The sequence below is a fragment of the Lepisma saccharinum genome, chromosome 29 (assembly GCF_977018435.1).
Source record: "Lepisma saccharinum chromosome 29, izLepSacc3.1, whole genome shotgun sequence".
Lineage (NCBI taxonomy): Eukaryota > Metazoa > Arthropoda > Insecta > Zygentoma > Lepismatidae > Lepisma > Lepisma saccharinum.
The window spans coordinates 48629657-48648090 of NC_139257.1; the positions used below are offsets into that span (position 1 = coordinate 48629657).

Genomic DNA, 18434 nt, shown 5'->3' on the forward strand with positions numbered 1-18434 from the left:
CCAGTTTCTGCTTCTGCTAATATGTAACATTCAATGCCAAACCTGGCTCTCTTGAGAGGGATGTATCTTTTCCACCTGAGTCTTCCTTTCCACAAGAGCAATGATTCATCAATACTTATATTTTTAGCTGGAAGGTAATGGGATTTGAACTTTCCAAGAAGAACGTCTAGCACATCTTGTTCTACTTTATCAGACAAGTGCAAACGTTTCATAAGTAAGCTGAACCTGTCCCTACTAATGCACTTTGAGAAGAAAGGAGTGCATATCAAGCATTGGTAGAGTGGTAAGATTAGATTGTCTGCTTTCTGACAATCCCTTGCAGAATAATGAGAGCTAGGAAGACGTACATCTCACCAACACTTGTGTCCTTCCATAAAATGTCTCTGCTTTTCAGTCTCATTTTACCTGATTTCTTTTGTCATTTCCTACTTTTTTTTTTGTGTGTGTGTGTGTGTGTGTGTGTGTGTGTGTGTGTGTGTTTGTGTTTGTGTGTGTGTGTTTGTTTGTTTGTTTGTTTGTTTGTTTGTTTGTGTTTATTCACGCACCCTTTTTCCACAAAGGAGTCGGCATGAAGTTCACGACATGTCTTATTCCAATATTCCACAGACTAAACGACCAAAGGGAAAATCAAAGGTCGCGGTTATCCCAGCGTTGCCTCGACCCAGTGCAGGCTTTAGGGCAACAAATGTGGATATAGCGCCGCCAAGGGACCAAACAAAACTCTGGCAAGAAGCTACCTGTCTGCCAGAAGGAAAAAAAAACAAAATTTAGAATTGATTATTCAACTTCCCTAATCTTATACAATATATGTTGGTTATGTCGATCCTTGAGTTTTCCGTATTTCTTTATGCTTTTCTATTATTTATTTATAACAATTTAATCACTACTCAATCACAGTTACTTGTTTCGTTTGGTTTTAATCACTTCCTAAGTCCTTTTAATTGATCAATAATCTATTTTCCACTTCGCCGCTTGGTCGCCATCTATTGTTGTCTTCGCAAATATTTTTAATATGTCTACCGTTGGCTTCGCTCATCCAGGCATGTAACATCCTCGATTTTACATTTTCCTGCATTTTACGTTTCTTCAGCTTGGTTCGCTGAAAAGCATAAAATCGAAATTCCACTGTATTTTTTAACTTACTTTCCGGGTGTATTGTGCTTGCTGATTGAGTGCCAAACATTTTCTGCATTACATTGTATAATACAATTGACTTCTTTTTCAACAGAGGGAGCAAATGTTGGAGGCCCAAGAAATGTTCCGGACGGCCAACAAAGTCACTCGACCAGAGAAGGCTCTCATTTTGGGTTTCATGGCAGGTTCAAGAGGTAAGTGGACTTTCATGTCTTAAAACTAATGCACCTGCTTATAATTGGTAGCTTAAAAATCCAGACACACATGAACTTTCTCAAAGGATCAAGGCTCATCGCTTCTGTGATAGCCTAATGGTCAACATTAATGCCTTGCAACCAAGGATCCATTTCAGTTGTGTGGAACCTGTTAGGTAAATTGTGCGTAAAGTGATGTTAGAACAAATTGTGTGTGCATTCAAGAGCTTCTGGATATCACAATATACCGCAGGTGACATCGGTGGTCTAGTGGTAACGTCGTCGCCTTGTAATCAAGGCATTCCGGGTTTGATTCAGGTGCACGGTGGTACGGATCTCACTTTAAACTGTAAGTCCAGTTGCGATTAGTCTATCTGTGCATAACTTAAAACAATAATTCAAATTCTTCTTCTCTAACATTTAACAACTTTACTTTAAATGGATTTCCACTGAAAGGAACTAGTTAACAAATTTTAAAACCTAACATTTCATGCTGTCAACATGTTAAACATTAGATAAAAATCATAAAAGTTAAAATACAGAGGGTTATTATGTGTGGCTTACGAGATTCCAAAACCGATGTTTCGAATGTTGCCTTTTTAATGTCAATTTATTGGAGAACCCTGAAGAAGGATCTGGTGACGGATCTGAAACGTTGGTTTTAACAAGAACCTTGTAAGAACGCGTAAGAAAGAAGACTAAACTAGGTTGCGTTGTGATTTTATCTCATTTCTGATAGGGATGGGCCGATATGAAATTTTAGCCGATACCAATACAGTACCGATATAAAATTTACCAATACCGATCTGATATAAAATTAGAAATGGTCCTTGAAGACCCTGAAATGTTCATTGATCTTCGTAATAAATGTGTGTTTCGAGCTGATTGCAATGCAAAGGAAGTTGAATATTTAGACATTCACTTTTTCAGAAAGTAGGGCATGGAGATTATCCATAAAAATTGCAACAAAATGGCAGAATTTTGCACTAAATTGTAAGATATTTATCGATATATCAGATCGGTAAAATAATCGGTAATTTTACCGATAAACCGATACACATATCGGCCGATACCGATCGAGTACCGATTAATCGGTCCCATCCCTAATTTTTAATAATATGTTTATACGAATTGTAGCTTTCCTGGTGACGTGATTTGAACAAGTGTTCTCGGTTTACCAGCCAGATTAAATCGGCGTTAGTTTCCAACGTTTGAAGTGCATACATTGCTCTTGTCATCAGGGAATGTAATAAATTGAGACCATTCTAGGGTTAAATTTGTGACACTGATGTGGGTGGAACTTGGATGATGTCTTGCTATTGGCTCGCTCTGGATCCTGGTGTTCTTATTGGCTGGTGTCGTGTTTTACTGATTCTGCTCTGCACAGCCCCTCTACCAGTAGCAATACAAAATAGGAACATCCCACGACAACAGTTTGCCATTCGTTGGAAACACATCCTGGAAGTTGAGCAGAATTCTAACCAGGCACGGAGTGAAGACGATTCACAGACAGCCACTGAACACCAAGGCCCTACTATGTTCAGTCAAAGATGACCTGGAACTCCACATTACAGGAGTGAGTGTGGGACACCATATGTAAGTCAAACAAGATGCACCATTGAACAGCAACGTAATGAATATCAGCACAACATCAGATTATTTCAAAGAGAAAAGTCAGGACTTGGAGCATCACTGAGGGACACAGGATTTTATTTGCGGACACCAAAATAATAGCCAATTGTGCCTGCTACTGTGGCCGACGAGTAAAGGAAACCATAGCAATTTCACGAGAAAGCACCAATCTCGGCAGGAACGTGGGACTTTAGCTCAGTCACGCGTGGAACCAACTCCTCCGTAAAAACACAACACCAACCAGAGCGAACCAATAGGAAGACAGCATCCAAGCTCTGCCCCATCATAGTCACACATTTAACTCTTACATTGGTCTCCATTTTTACATTCCCTGATGCGCTTGAAACATTGGAAGCTAATGCTGATTTAACCTGGCTGGTAACCCAAGAACACTTGTTCAAGTATGTTCATGAATAATCCTTTGATATTACTGTGGCTGCCTTTTTCTCAAACATTGTGACCTTGCAGACAACCCCTGTCCCCACCTGGGTAACATCGTCACAATCAAGCTGAGCGAGAACCAGGAGAACATCCAGCAGCCAGATGAGACGTACCTCACCATGATTGTGGAGACGCACTTCCAGATGAACTACAACACCGGCGAGTGGAAGAGGATAAAGAAGTACAGGAAACTAGAAGAGTCAGCAGCTACTTAGGGTGAGTTACCCCAGAGGACAAAGATGCTCAAACTAACTTGCTGTTGGAAGTTACATATGCTCAAGGATAACATAACTTCTGCCATTCTTGCATGCTTTTCCTGGATTTGATTGTCCAAATTTGCTGGTAAAGGTAAGATAGTATGAAGTACACTTATTTCGGATTATTTGTTCCTTCATCATCTTCATTGTTTTTATCATCCAGCCCCCTCCCAGAAGGCTGAGGCAATTACACTTTGAACCGCTATTCATACCTGCCAACACTCTTACTAATTGTTAAAAGGTGTTGAAAACATTGACTAATATTAGTGGGCGAGTGTTCCATTCCCATTATATGCATCAAATTACCAGAATTTTATGATGGATGTGGTAAACATAATTTTAATATTACATACGAACGTGGAAACACAAAACTTTACATATGTAGCCAGAATTTAACTCAAAATATTCCAGAATTACATCAGAATGTTAAAATACCTGTTGTGTACTTGCAAAATACAGTTTTTTGCACAATCTTGGTGCAAAATAAATGATAATTTTGCATAGTTAGACTCCACCACAATTGTGTCACGTGCCATTTTTGTGGAACCCGCAAAGAGCCAAAATGCCGGAAAAGTGTCCTCGGGTATCGCTAAATAAAATGAAACCAATGCTTTCCAATACCAATATCATGGGAGTTAGCTGATACATACATTGGTATCAGCTCAGCCCTAATTACAATACAGGGTGTCCACAAATGAAGTATACACTTTCAGGTTGCTTGCAAAATGAAACTACAATGTAGTCCAGTTCCATCCATGTAAGCTCCAGAATGTCCAGTGTTACACTACCGAAGGCTACGTTAATGCATTCTTGGAGATCAGCGATAGACTTCCACCTGTGTCTTGTAGACAATATCCTTGATAAAGCCCCAAAGAAAAAAATCACAAGACTCGTAGCTTTTTCCTGCGGAGATGCCTTTTTTGTTTATTGAGCCCACTAGCGCCACACCTAGCTGGAGTCCCGAACTAGCACAGTGTTGCCAAAATTTCACAGTTGCCAGTTATAACCAACCCTTTAGCCTTCTTAAACTCGAAGGTTATGGCTGCAGCAACACAAGTCTTTCTTCTGTCCCTATCCTGGGCAAGATCAATCCAATCTTTTCCATCCATACCAGTTTCCTTTAGGTCCATCTGAGCATTATCTCTCCGTCTTGGTCTTCCTACAGGTCTCTTACCATTAGTTTTCCCAACAAGAATCCTGTAAACTCTCCCTTCCTCTCCCATTCATGCCACATGGCCTGCCCATCTAAGTCTTCTTGATTTAATTATTCTAATGATATCTGGACATGAATACAAATTATACAGTTCCAAATTATGTAACCTTTTCCACTGACCTGTCTCCTCATCCCTTTAAGGATTTTATTTTCAAATACAGTAACAGACAAAACATTTGTAATGTAGTTTTCATTCAACAGAAAAAGGAAGTTGTATACATAATTTATATACACCCTGTAGAATGTTCTATACAACATGAAGGCTCACCCATTGCTATAACTTCTAAAGCCATGAAAACCCTTAGATTAATTTACAGATTTAAAGATATTACACATGTTTCTGGTCTCAAAACCTACTTTACAACGTGTGTTGTAGCTATTCTTGAATATGGTTCCTGTATTTGGTCAATGGCCTGTGATAGCAATATAAAGAGAACAAACGAAGTGGTAAATTTCTTTATCAGAATAGTCAAACCTAGATGTCCAGCCCTTGCAAACTTTTCCAAACATGAAATTCTATCTATTCTTCAAATTCACGGTCTTTCCCTTCGAGATCTCACATTTCTTTTCAAAATCATGAATGGACAACTTTTCACTAACGAACTCTTGCCACATCTTCACATCCGGATCCCACGTACCAACAGCAAATGCAACAACTTCTTTTACACAAAAGCCTCAAGGCTATCCCTAGAACAAAGGTCACTTCTCTATAGACTACAAACAAGGTACAATACACTAAATGATCCTCCAGGCTTCCATTTATGCAGGCTTTCAGAACGACGTGCATCAAGCAGCTGAAGAGAAATTAATATTTGTTATATCCTAGTTATTGTTTTATTCTTGTTTCTTATATACGTGTGTTTGTGTATGTATGCATGCTTCTCATTTGTTAATTTCTTTTTTTCTCTGTGTTGATATCTTGATATAAAATGGATTTGTGTATTCAGGATAAATGCAGCCTGACTTTGCTGCACAAATGTGCTTCTATCTTATTTTTGTTTCCGATTTGCTTAGTGATGGAGTTTACCTCTGAGGAATTCTACGTGCATGTGAGCTGCAAGAGAAGATGCCAGGAGTTAATGGTTGTGAAGTCAGTTGCCAACAGTACCAGACTGAATATTGGTAGTGCTTAGAGTAACGCTTAATGTGTCTTTTGTAAAATGCCTGTGAAGCTGTCTGAATTAATGAGAAATCAGTATTGTGGTTTCTCTGTATACCCAAAGACACTTTGCTATTTACACAGCGGCATTTGTTCCCTTCCAATTCCCTTTCGAGTGTGCCTAGGAATGTTGTATACTTGTATGGTGGGCAAGAGTTGTTGCATGACTGTAAAGGTTGTAAAAGAAACTGTGTGTGTGTGTGTATCGAGACTTAAACAAATGCCTTTGTCAGTATGTACATACAATGACTTTGCTTTCAATGTAAGTTTTCATTTGTTCTGACTGAGGAATAAACAGTTTGTTATAATTTTCTATAAAAATAAGAGTTACTTCTGCTTTGGCTTTTATGTCAAGCTAAGTTGTGTGCAATATTATGAACATTATTAAATAATTGTATAGAGTAAATTTTCACATTAATAAACGTGCAGGAGGGTCTCTTAACATGGTAGGTTCAAGATAGCTTCTGCTTGCACCTACCTATACAGGGTTTTTTCGGGCTGATGATACAAACTTTCAGGGATGATGGAGAAGGGCACATGTATCAATTTGAGATCCGGAACCCTGGTCCGGAAACGACTTAGTCGAAAGTTATAAGCGAAAATCGGTGTATGAAGATGTAATACTTTTATTACCTGCACAAGTTTCACAAGGCGCTACATTCACAACAGTTGTTCAAAGTGGTGTCCCCCAGCTTCGCTTCAGGCATGACATCGCCACACACAGTTCTGGCATACCCATTGGAACAAGCCTGGGGTCGTTTGAACAATGTCACAGGCAGCGTGAATTCTTGCCAGGAGATCCTCTTCAGTCTCGACAGGTGTCTCGTACACAATACTTTTCACATGACCCCACAAGAATAAATCAAGTTGGAGTCAATCAGGTGACCGAGCTGGTCACGGAACAGCTTGTGAAACTTGTGCAGGTAATAAAAGTATTACATCTTCATACACCGATTTTCGCTTATAACTTTTGTCTAAGTCGTTTCCGGACCAGATGTTCCTTATCTCAAATTGATACATGTGCCCTTCTCCATCATCCCTGAAAATTTGTATCATCAGCCTGGAAACACCCTGTATAGAGAAGCTCCTAAAGCAGTCTTGTAATAATAACTTTATCTTTTGATTGATGTCACTACATCCGTAAGTAATGTATGGTTCAGAATTCAAGGCTCGAGCAAAAAAATCTGTTATGTGATAAAGACCTGTAGTGACATCTTGTGACCAATTCTGGCAGTGAAAGAGAATTCAGAATATTAAATCAATAGAAAGTGTTATCCTGTGGTGCAGTTACACTGGGGTTATCATTTAAGTATATCACAGGTTCTGAGGGCAATAGACAGATCTAGTTCGTGAAGAAGTAAGATTGTTAAATCCTTATTCAAAATTATTTTGTGTTGTTTGAAAAACTAAGTACCTCTTGTAGTGGTATCCAACAATTTTTTTTTCCATATTCATCCACTGTTATATGAATATGTTGTGTAGCTTTGAAACAATCCGATTATGTCATTGGTAATACTTTTCAATCTCTGCAACTGTATCTCCTTCAAATTGTATGTGACAATAGATATACTGTCAGGTGTTCCTGAAATTAATTTTTGCAAGCCCGTAGTGTAGTATCTCAATGCATAATGTTTCAAGCCAGTTTGCAAGAGAACATTTTTCAGCTGTACACAAACTCACATGTATTAGTTATTCATGTGTTTAGCCCGTAAGGTAAAATTCGTTGTAGAATGATTTTTTTAATTTGATAAATCCATACTCCATTATGATGAGCTTCCATTGTTTTTTAAACATTCTGATGGTGAATTTTTTGCATCAGTATTATCAGATGGCTTTTTTCTAAGTTGATGGATGGCAAAATAGCATGGTCCCATTTTGTTACTGATTTATGAGGTGGAAGCATTGTACCTGACTATACTTGATGCTAAATCATTGTATTTTTAAAGCATCCCAAGCGATAACTGTCTTCTCAGTCTCCATTTTTCTTTGGACAAAAACCGAACTCCGTATGTCTTCTGGGTATATTAAAATGATGATGTATTGTGTATGCTTGAACTGTTGGCCATATATTCTTTCCAGATTGAACATGTTGTCAGTTTCCATTAAGGAGTGTGAATCTGTTGGTGAATATAGTTAAACTGTGATTTTCACCTTAAAAGCTTGTATTGTCCACAATACTCTAATGGTGCAGCTTGTATGAAATTCTACCTAAGTACATAAACATCTGATATTCTAAAATTTTCTTATTTAAAATTATGATTATATTTTCATTATCACAATTTTGTATTGAAGAAATTGGCAAAATTCCATGCATGATAGGTAGTTAGTTGTTTCTGTAATTATTAAAATAAGTGAAGTTAAAATGCAAGAGAGAGTTTTCTATTATCACACCAGCAGTTTGGTCTAGCGTAAATTGTTCATTATTTATTATTTGATGCTGTAATTGGTTAATTAAGCATTCAGGTTAATATTCTAGTAAATAGAACACATTAACATAAAAGACTGAAAGCAAATTATTTGTTTTTATGTTATAAATGTTTATTAATTTAGTAAAAAGGGGGGGGGGGTTTCATTTTTGAGGATGCTGCAAGGTAATATATTTGTACGTAAATGTTCTCTGTCCTCCTTCATTTTTGTCCATGTTCGAAAAGCTTTGAAATTTAGCCTTATTTCATCAGACCCTTATGAACAAATTGCCAGTATTTTTTGAACAAGAGTGCGCTTTTAGAAAACTAAGAAAATATTGCAAATTCTATATTTATACACTATAATAAACTTGTAGTCGGCATGATCTACTCGAAGCTATCTTAAAGTGGTACAGATGCCTATGGTGAAGTGGTAATGTCGTCATCTTCTAATATGTGGTCCGGGTTCGATACCTGCTGGAGGCACATGCTTTAAACTGTATGCCCAGTCTCAATTTCATGCATAAAGTGGTCTCAAACTCAATGAATCAAATAAATGTGGTAATGTTATATTACAAGTAAAGATTGTGGAAGTTTGAAAACCACGTTCCCAAAGTATTTTCTGTAATTTTGTTGAACTATTTAAATTTCCAGTCCTTAATAATAACATTTTCATTGTTGTCCACTGTCCCCACCTCACCATTGGTTTAAGTACATAACAGAGCAGATTTCCTTACAAGACTGTATTGTTATCGTGTGCTTATGTCACAGGATTATATACCATGGAAAACCAAGCCAGTCGTGCAGATTATTTAGATATCCATCTGGAAGATTTGAATGCTTTAATGATCCACATATATTATTCAGACTGTGTGCATTTTTGGTTATTGATGTAATTTAGATTATTATTTGCATTCAAAAGGATATTGTATAAAGTGAAATATGATTTCTATAGCTTATGCATTCTTTTCTGCCAATATATTCTCAGCTCAATGCAATCACAGAATTTTCTAAATTATCAGGGGCATCCCAAAAGTAAGTTTACAAGGCCTATTTGTCAATAATCATATTTTATTTGGACGATGAAGCAATGTACATGGTGTGGTACATGCAACATTTTATTTATTTTTCAACATAGTCACCGTAATGATTAAGGCATTTGTGTAATCGTGGGACAAGTTTGTTGATGCCACGTTCGTAAAATGAGGTGTCCTGCCTGTTCAGCCAGCGTTGGCACCGTTGCATTCACATCTTCGTCACTTTGGAATCTTGGAATGTTCTTTCAAGGCCGGGAAGAGATGATAAACCCAAGTCATGCATTAGTTGTGTGATAGTGATTGCATGCTCAACATGTGTTTTGTTGTCTGCTGTGCCAACTGTTGTGGGTCTGCCACTCCGTGCACAGTCCACTGTTGTCACCCTCCCAGTTCGAAATTGGGTGCACCATCTTGCCATACTGTGACGACTCATCACGTTTTCCCCATAGATGTCCACCAACTGACGATGAATCTCCGCAGCTGACACGTTCTTCGCATTCCGAAATCTGATTACAGCATGCACTTCCTGCTTGGACCATTGCTCTAGTCGACCCTCCATCATTACCTGGCACTTGTCAGCAAATGGTAGTGTGGAATGTTGCCAATGGATATGACGTTACCACCTGAAACAAAAAGAGAGATTTTGCTATAGTTTCATGGTGTCTAACTACAAAGTCACTGAAGATATATGCCTTGTAAACTTACTTTTGGTATGCCGCTTGTACTTCAATATTGGTCTGACAGGATTTACCCAACTGGTTAGTTACAAAAACTGTTAATTTATTCACAGCATGGTAAGGTAAATGTGGTGAAAGAATTCTGTGGTAGTGCAATGTTGAACTGTATCATGCAACTTTTATATTTTGTTAATTTCCTTGTCGTTAAGCAGATGGTAGACATTTGCAACTTAATAGTAAGCAAACTGGTGCCATGTTAAAAAAGAATACAAAGAATATCATTATTGTAAGCCACTTTCAAAATAAGATTGTTTTATGTATTGCATTGATGCATAAGTTCATAGCATTTGATACTAATTTGAGATGAACAAAAGACATAAATTAATCAGTAATCTACCAACGCTGGGGAAGTTTTTCAATTCAATGCCTGAAGAAATCAGCTGCTTCGGGGTTAATAGCATTGTCAAGCCAAGTTTGAGGAGCATTTTCATCACCAAAGGAGCTTCTTTGAAGATTGATGGATTGAGAGCTGAAAATGTAGCAATCCGAGGGTGCAAGATCAGGAGGAGTAAGCAGGATGTGGAATAACTACCAACCAAGCTCCTGGATAGCAGCTCTTGTCAGCAGAGTGTGGGTGTGCATTATCTTGTCGCAGCACTTGCTGTCTTCCTGGCCTACTCGCTGGTGTGGTTGTTTTCATTTAAAGCGTGCAGTATCCTGAACCTTGCCCATGGAATGCAAATGTCACACGATGGTTGAATGGTCACAGTTCATTACAATTCTTGAGCCAACTGATATGGATCCTCGTGGATTAAAAGCATTTAAACTGTCTTCATTAAAGCCCGATGGTCTTCCTGAACATGGAGAAATGCTTGCATTTTCTTGCCCTGCTTTTACTGTTGACATTCTCCCCGTACAAGGGACAAACGTATCGAGCCGCCTCCGCTGCCTTTGCCCCATGTTAAACTCTGAAAGAAGAATATGTTGTAAATGCCCCCACTAGACGCTTATTGTTCTTTAGCCCATAAGTCTTTCTTGAAATCTGTAAAATTCAAGGCGTATTCACAAGCACAACAATGCCACTGCAATTGATGAACATTAATAATAAACAGACTCCTAGCACCACAGTGTTACCACGCCAAACACAAATGCTATGAACTTATGCATCAACCCAATACAATCATAATTATGTAAATTTAAGAACATGTGGTGCATATATATAGATCCACCAAGACATTTGAAACTCTGGCTAGTGAGGAGTGGCGCTAGTGTCACTAGTTAAAATCACAGGGAAGTCTGTAGTTCGCATATTTTCCAAGGTTTCAGATGTCTTGGCGCTACTATACCATTCACTTGTTATCAATAACTGTCATCTGTACATGTTGTAAGGGTCCCATTTTGATCTTCCAATCAGTGTTGCCACATGAAGGGAAATTTCCATTTTGCAGGGAAATTTGGACCGAAATTGAAGGGAAAAGGAAATTTCGATTAAAAATACCACAATTGGAGGGAAATTTTAAGGTCGTCTGACTACATTATTACAGTTTACATTAATTTCAAATTTCATATCCACATTTTCGTGTTTTTTTTTATGCATCTTTGGATAAATAGTAACGATGAGGATTAACAATGAAATGGATTCCTAACCAGGATTCAAACCTGGGACATCTAGTCAGGAAGTGAACTAAAATGTGATTTTTTTAAAAAATAATTATTCAAAAGAATAACAAATTCAATGGGATACTTAACTACGTACTACTGCTGCTTACACCACCACCACCACCACTAATAATGCTGCTATTCCACTACTACTAATTATTATTATTATTATATAATTTGCTTAGGTGAAGGGAAAAATTGGTCCAAAAAGGGAAGTTTTGCTCCTTGGAAAGGGAAATTGTGCCCTCATATTGTGGCAACACTGCTTCCAATGCAAGCTACTATTCCAGATTGCAACTATAGTTGTTATTCATCCTTCCTACATATTGCCAAATTACATTGAGTTCAGTTATGAGCCTTTAATACAAACCTGTCAACCACAATTGCTGATATGGTCTGAAATTTCTACATAAATATTGAGTATAAGTTTCAGTAAAATGCATAAGGTTATCAATTGTGTCATCACCTGTTTGTGACAAATACTTGTTCTTCCTTACTAAGATATATACCTACATATGTACGTATTACATTTTTGTACATAAATTATGTTTTCATGTTTGGGGAATTAAAGATGTGCTTGTATAATAAATACACATGAACAAATTACTAACTTAATCCACCAGACTAACTTTTAAAGATTCTATTAATTCACTGAAGCAACAAGTTCCCAAGGGGATGCTGGCAGGGACCACCAAAATTAATAATGTAAGTAAAAAGTGGTCTCGTCGGTGTTATAAGGTAGGAATTATTTCCGGCCTTCTCCCCGCATAAAGTGACTCTGGGACCTACCCAGCCTCAAATAAATTGGTACCTGAGAGCAACCCTGGGGATAAAGGTAGCCAGAGTTTGGTGCTGATCACATCACCTTCGAAATGGCTGAGACCGAGAATGTGTGGGGAACTTTACCTTTACCTTACCTTAAAAGTAAGTCTCGCGGGTAAATTAGTAACTTGTTTGTGTGTATTTATAAATGGTAGTGTGGCTACTTGTGACAGAAAATGAAAGCTTTCTAATGCTTTACTTATGGTTAATTTAATCAATTGTTTTTGTGTAAAAAGAATTTAGTCCTTTTTCCATGAAAATAAGTAATGTACGTACTGTCTTTATCCCAGAAATGAAATTAACATCCTGCTTCACATGTGTATAACCATGAAAACTAAAATGGGCTATGGCTGGCTCTGTGGTAGAGCATGTTTATTGGACAACTTTGATCTCTCCACCGATGTATTCATGCTTTAGTCTCAGCCTAGGAATGATTATTACTTGTAAGCTTTTATTCGTCAGTTCCATTTAATCACCATTCATCCATATTGTTACGATTAGCCAAAAGTGGCAGGAAAACAAAGGTTACAAGATTATAAAAAGGACTAAGCATTAGGTTGAAATCTCAGAAGCTAGAACTTATAAATATTGTGTGTGTGTCATACAAGTACTTTTTTTTTCACTCATTACAAGTGACATATGAGTTTTAAAATTGCCTTAACAACATGAAGTTTATTCTCATGCAGAAATGAATTCTGTTTCATGTAAAAATCAATCTTCTTTTTTTCCCCTGGAATATAATTTCCCTCATCACACGTACACAGTAATCAAGAGAAAGATTAGCCTGACATATTTCACAGGAAGCAATTGAAAAAAACACTAATGAACAAAATCTCCCTTTCTGGTTAGTCACACCCTCGTCTACACTGACCTTTAAGATAAATAAAATTGAATATTTTAATCACAGGGTGGCTATTTACAGGGAATTATATGTGAATTTTTGCCTCTGGGAATTATGCATGAATTTTTCTCCGTAGACATGAAAAATTGCCACTTTTAAACAGAATTTTCTCAATCCGATTACTTTGTTAGTGTCCTTTGCAGAACAATCTGACACACGGACGATTATTGCAATATAAGATACCTTGAAGTCGATAAGTAAATTTGAGGTTGAAATTCTTATACAATTAACAATTTCTTGTAGATTATTATATCCCGTAACATTTGTGACTTGCATTTGTAAATGTATTTCTAGTCTGAGTATGCAAAATGGCAAATGTAAGTTCCGCACCTTAATTTAAATATATATACCGTTTAATTGATTTGGATCAGAATTTTTGGATACATTGGAATCATGAAGACCCTTTATATTGTTAATTTGTTTGGGGGGCGTTAATACATAAGGTTGAAATAGAGAAAACATCATCCTGTATCCTTGAGAACCGGGAATTATACTTGAATTTTACCCAGTGGCGAAGCGTAGAGTTCCTAGCAGGGTAGGCACAAAAGTGCGATAATTTCCATTAGTTGCTTAAATATGTAAAAAGAAAGGGAGGGGGCTATGTAATGGAGAGTGGTTCATTGTCTCTCCAGGCCGCTACTTTACTTGCCAGTGGCGTGACGTTTTCAAAAGTGTTGTTACCGGCCATCAATACGATAATTATGTCTTAGACGTTCTCCTCCCGCCCACCAGATGTCATCGATCTAGATTTTTCTTCATTTCGTTTTTTTTTTTATTTGTTTGTATTTTTTCAACCCCTGATTTATGCACACACCTCCAGAAAGAACTACCAATCATGGGACATCGCGAAAATCCAACGAATAGTGCTCGAGCCCTGTTGTCAATTCTTCATCACTTTTTTTCTAAATTTATTTTGCAATTGAGGTGAAATGGGCTAGAACTCCCCCCCCCCCATCATTTTCGGGTCAGTGTGACGTTTGTGCCGTGAGCAGACGACAGAATTCCGCACTTTCAGCGACTGTCAGTTTGGTACGTTCTACTGCTGCCAACTTAGTTTTCTTTAGCAAGACTTCCTCGCACCGAGGAAAACACCATTGTTATCTGTTGTCTAACTAAAGGAATGGTTGTAGTTAATTCCAGTCTTGGCTTTCTATATAAATGAATTTCTGACACCTGTATATGCAAGTAAACATAATTTAAATTTTGAATATTTTCGTCTCATTTGTTCTAATCTATGCTAATCGTGACGACGAGAATGTATGGAGAATGAATTAAAGATGATCAGGAAACATTGACATGACCACAATTAGGTCACCAGGCTTTGTAACGTGTTAGGATGACCACCACGGGGCTTTCAAGAAAAAACATAGGTAAAGGTGACCTATCTCGGTCAGTGTGAACACTTCGCTTCCTAGTTTGTTCTACCCCTTGTGTTTAGACACCTTTACATGATAATAGAACACAGGATCCTTGTTTGGGACCTGGCAACACGACATGTTACTATGTAACATATAAACATGTTATAATAAATGTAGTTGCTTGAGGGAATAGAATCCCAATTTTTAGGCGCAATTCAGCTCTTTTCTGACAATCCAATGTGACAACACTGGCCTGTTCCGCCAGACCTGAAACAGACATGGCCCGCGCAATAACCCCATAACAGTCTTTGTCCTAAACCCAAAAAAGTCTTCCCTTGCATTGCACTCTCATTGACCGCCCTATTCTCTTGTTATCCCTTCAGGGTAAAAGAAACTGCCTACCTCTTCGGAGTCGGCTGCATAAAAAAATGTCTGCTTGTAATATCTATTCGACGACAGTGTTAACACATTAAATAACGTTTCAACAACTTTTAATTATTTTTTTAAATATTTTGCTGTCACTTGCCACTGCTACTTGCAAAGGAAAATATAGTTGAAATTGAAAACATTTTAGAAATGATTGTTATAAGAAGGAAACATGAAAGACCAAAAGTGGGTCCTAACTTACCGATTATTACATATTCACTCGATTGTTCTTGCATAAATCTGATCGCTGCACACGACACGAATCACAAACAAAAGTCTACCGCCACGAACCTCGCGCTCCGAGTCCTGCTCCCTTGTAGTGTCCTGAGCAGGAGGCGAGTTTTCACGGAAAGGAAATAAACGAGGGAATCCCCGTTCACGATAAAAATAAATTATTCTATTTCCAGTGAAAGTAAAACTGCTTCGTAAATATAAGTCGTACCTAGCATTTTAATTTACATAATTTGGTATGAAGACTTACTTTACAAATAGAAGTTCTTTAGACTTTCTGTTTACGCTACGGTGTTGGGTGAATCAACAAGACCATCAGCACTCTGACCAGAAAACGAAGTCAGAACTACAGTACTCCGTAATTTTCAATTTACTTACACTTGTCGATGAAAGGAAGGAAAACCTAAGTTTCGTACAAAATATGGAGAATGTACAATGAAATAGAAATATATCTGCACGAACACAGGCTAATGTTTACCAAAAATGCCGGTACACCACAAATTTCCAACCCTGGCGGAAATGCAGTGTTGCTGATATTCTGTTCGTCCTAGTGGATAACACCGCGAGGCCGGCCTCAGGAGCACGTTATGAGCATACGTACAGTACTCGTAAGATTAGGCTTCCCGCATATACGACCGTACGACGGAATGTGAAGAGAGGAGGCCCCAGCAAATGTGCCTCACTCCGTGGAAAGTTCGTATACTGGACAGGGTTAGAATTTTTTTGCAATTAACATAAATGAAAATTCCAAACTTTTCCATTGCATTACATGTGTTTTGACGAAATAAGTAAATACACCTTTAAAAGAGTTATGGCGTGGGTAGGCCCGGCCTCCTGGCCTCATAGGACGCTTCGCCACTGATTTTACCATGGTCCTAGAGTGGCCACCCTGATTCAGTAAATTTCTACCATATTTAAACCTTCATGACATGAACATAATGAAAAACAAACACAAAAAAATCTGTATACAAAATCGAACTTTTCATTTGTAGAATGGAGCAGTCCAACCAGAACACTTTTCAGTAAAATAAAATTGAAAGTATACATACAGGTATATTGTGCAATCATGGTTAACTGCATCAAAACTTCCATTTGTTCTTTATAGCAATAATTTTCAGTGAAACATAAAATTCAGCGCTTGTAATCCACATAATTCCAAAGTGCTGTTTTAAACCAAACGGTACTGAAAAATGAGTGTCATGTCCACATTATTTACATAAAGAGAAAATATGTTGTTTTGCATTCATGGTGAAATCTCGGATAGAAATGCTGGAACATTAAAGATAAGCCAGTGGCAATCTGAGAAAGATTTCTTGAATGATTCTTTCCCTTAATCTAAATATGTCGCAGTGTGCCTTCATCCAAAAATGATTTCATTCAATTTACTTTGATACTTCCCTACATACGTACATGGAAATCAAGGGATCTGATGTAATGGTACAAGGACAAGATTTTTATGTAACCGCTCCATTACTAAATTTAACATGAACGATATGCATCTATCTGCTTCCCTGTACCCCACCAAAGCATGAACCTTTTGTAAGCTATATAGACGCTGTGTCATGATTTTGTAAACAGTGAAGTCTTGTGTGTCGTTCTTCTGTTTATTTTCTTAACCATGGAAAAATGAAGACTTTTCTTTGAATATATATGTGTGCATGTGTGTCAAATTGTGGCATTTTGAATGATGCTTTATTTTCTCTGCATAATTTATGAATCATTAGACAAATTTCCATTTTTCTATTTACATGTCATGGTGACATCAACTATAGCATACTTTGTGCAACTTCATGATCATCATCATAAGCCATATTTTGCTTCTGTAACTTACATTTATTACTTGTGCAATTTTATACACACATATATATCTATGCATAGCTGACAGATTTTCTAAAGGGAAAATGGAAGAGTTGTGAGAACTGCTCTATTCATACAACTCAAGAAAGATATTTGTAATTACTTGAACATATTATAAAGAAGCTGTCACACCTTTAATGTAAAGGTCTGATGTTTATTTTCTGTACAAAACGAGGGGATAAACTCCTGTAAGTTGTGTAAATAAATATTTTTCTATAATAAATTTGATGTATTATTTGTTTTTATGATCAATGTGTCATCAATGTAAAAATAAAGTTTTGCCGACGTTCTCAGGGTACCTGGGAAATCTGGAAATGTCAGGATTTTTGTAAAAAAATTAAAATATCTGGTACAAATTACATAATTTATCAGTCTCAATGAATCACACCTCAAGGACTAGAATATGCTCTTATAATAATAATTACACATAATGTGTACTAATAATTACAACTTCAGTAACTTCCTGTACACAAACTATGTTTTTTTTTTTTTGCATTACAGATTAATTGTAAACTTCTTTTTGTAAACGGTGTTCTACATGTATCATGTTTGAAATGTATTTTGAATTACAGTTTGGAGGCACGGTGGTCTAATTAGAAGGGCACCTGGGTTTAACCCAACCTCAAATCAATGGGGTAACCGAGGAGTAAAGGTGGCCAAAGGCTGATACTGATCACGTCACCTCCAAAATGTCAAGAGATTGAAAATGTGTGGGTCTCTACCCTCAGTTTGAAGCATCCACAAATCATAAATATTTCATAGCAATACTGCACACAGGAGATGCTGATTATACAAGTATCATGCAAAAACATTCCTTGATCTGGACTTGAATCCAAATCTCTAGCATATTGTAAAAACTAAAATGAAAGCTGGTTGAGTAGAGTGGTAGATAGGGTTGCCAGACGTATATACGGGATTGTCCCCTTTTTTAAAGAAATGTCCCGGTGTCCTGGAAAATGTTCTCGGGATGCCTATTTGTCCCGTATTTAGCTAAAGAAAAAACTAATTCAAATTTCAAAATTATTTTATAC

General features: G+C 37.3%; 1 protein-coding gene across 4 annotated transcripts in view; it reads left to right on the forward strand.

Annotated features, from left to right (window-relative positions):
• Positions 1-17574, forward strand: part of Nelf-A (Negative elongation factor A) — a 50429-nt gene extending 32855 nt beyond the window's left edge. For 3 of the 4 annotated variants that reach the window (XM_083114790.1, XM_083114792.1, XM_083114793.1), the window contains exons 9-11: positions 1229-1328; positions 3429-3617; positions 5886-17574. In XM_083114790.1, coding sequence (XP_082970916.1) covers positions 1229-1328; positions 3429-3616 — 288 coding nt within the window. In that variant the 3' untranslated portion in view covers position 3617; positions 5886-17574. Of the gene's footprint in view, positions 1-1228; positions 1329-3428; positions 3750-5885 lie in introns of all 4 variants that reach the window. The other variant, XR_014440964.1, reaches the window with a different exon arrangement.
• Positions 17575-18434: the final 860 nt, after the last annotated feature.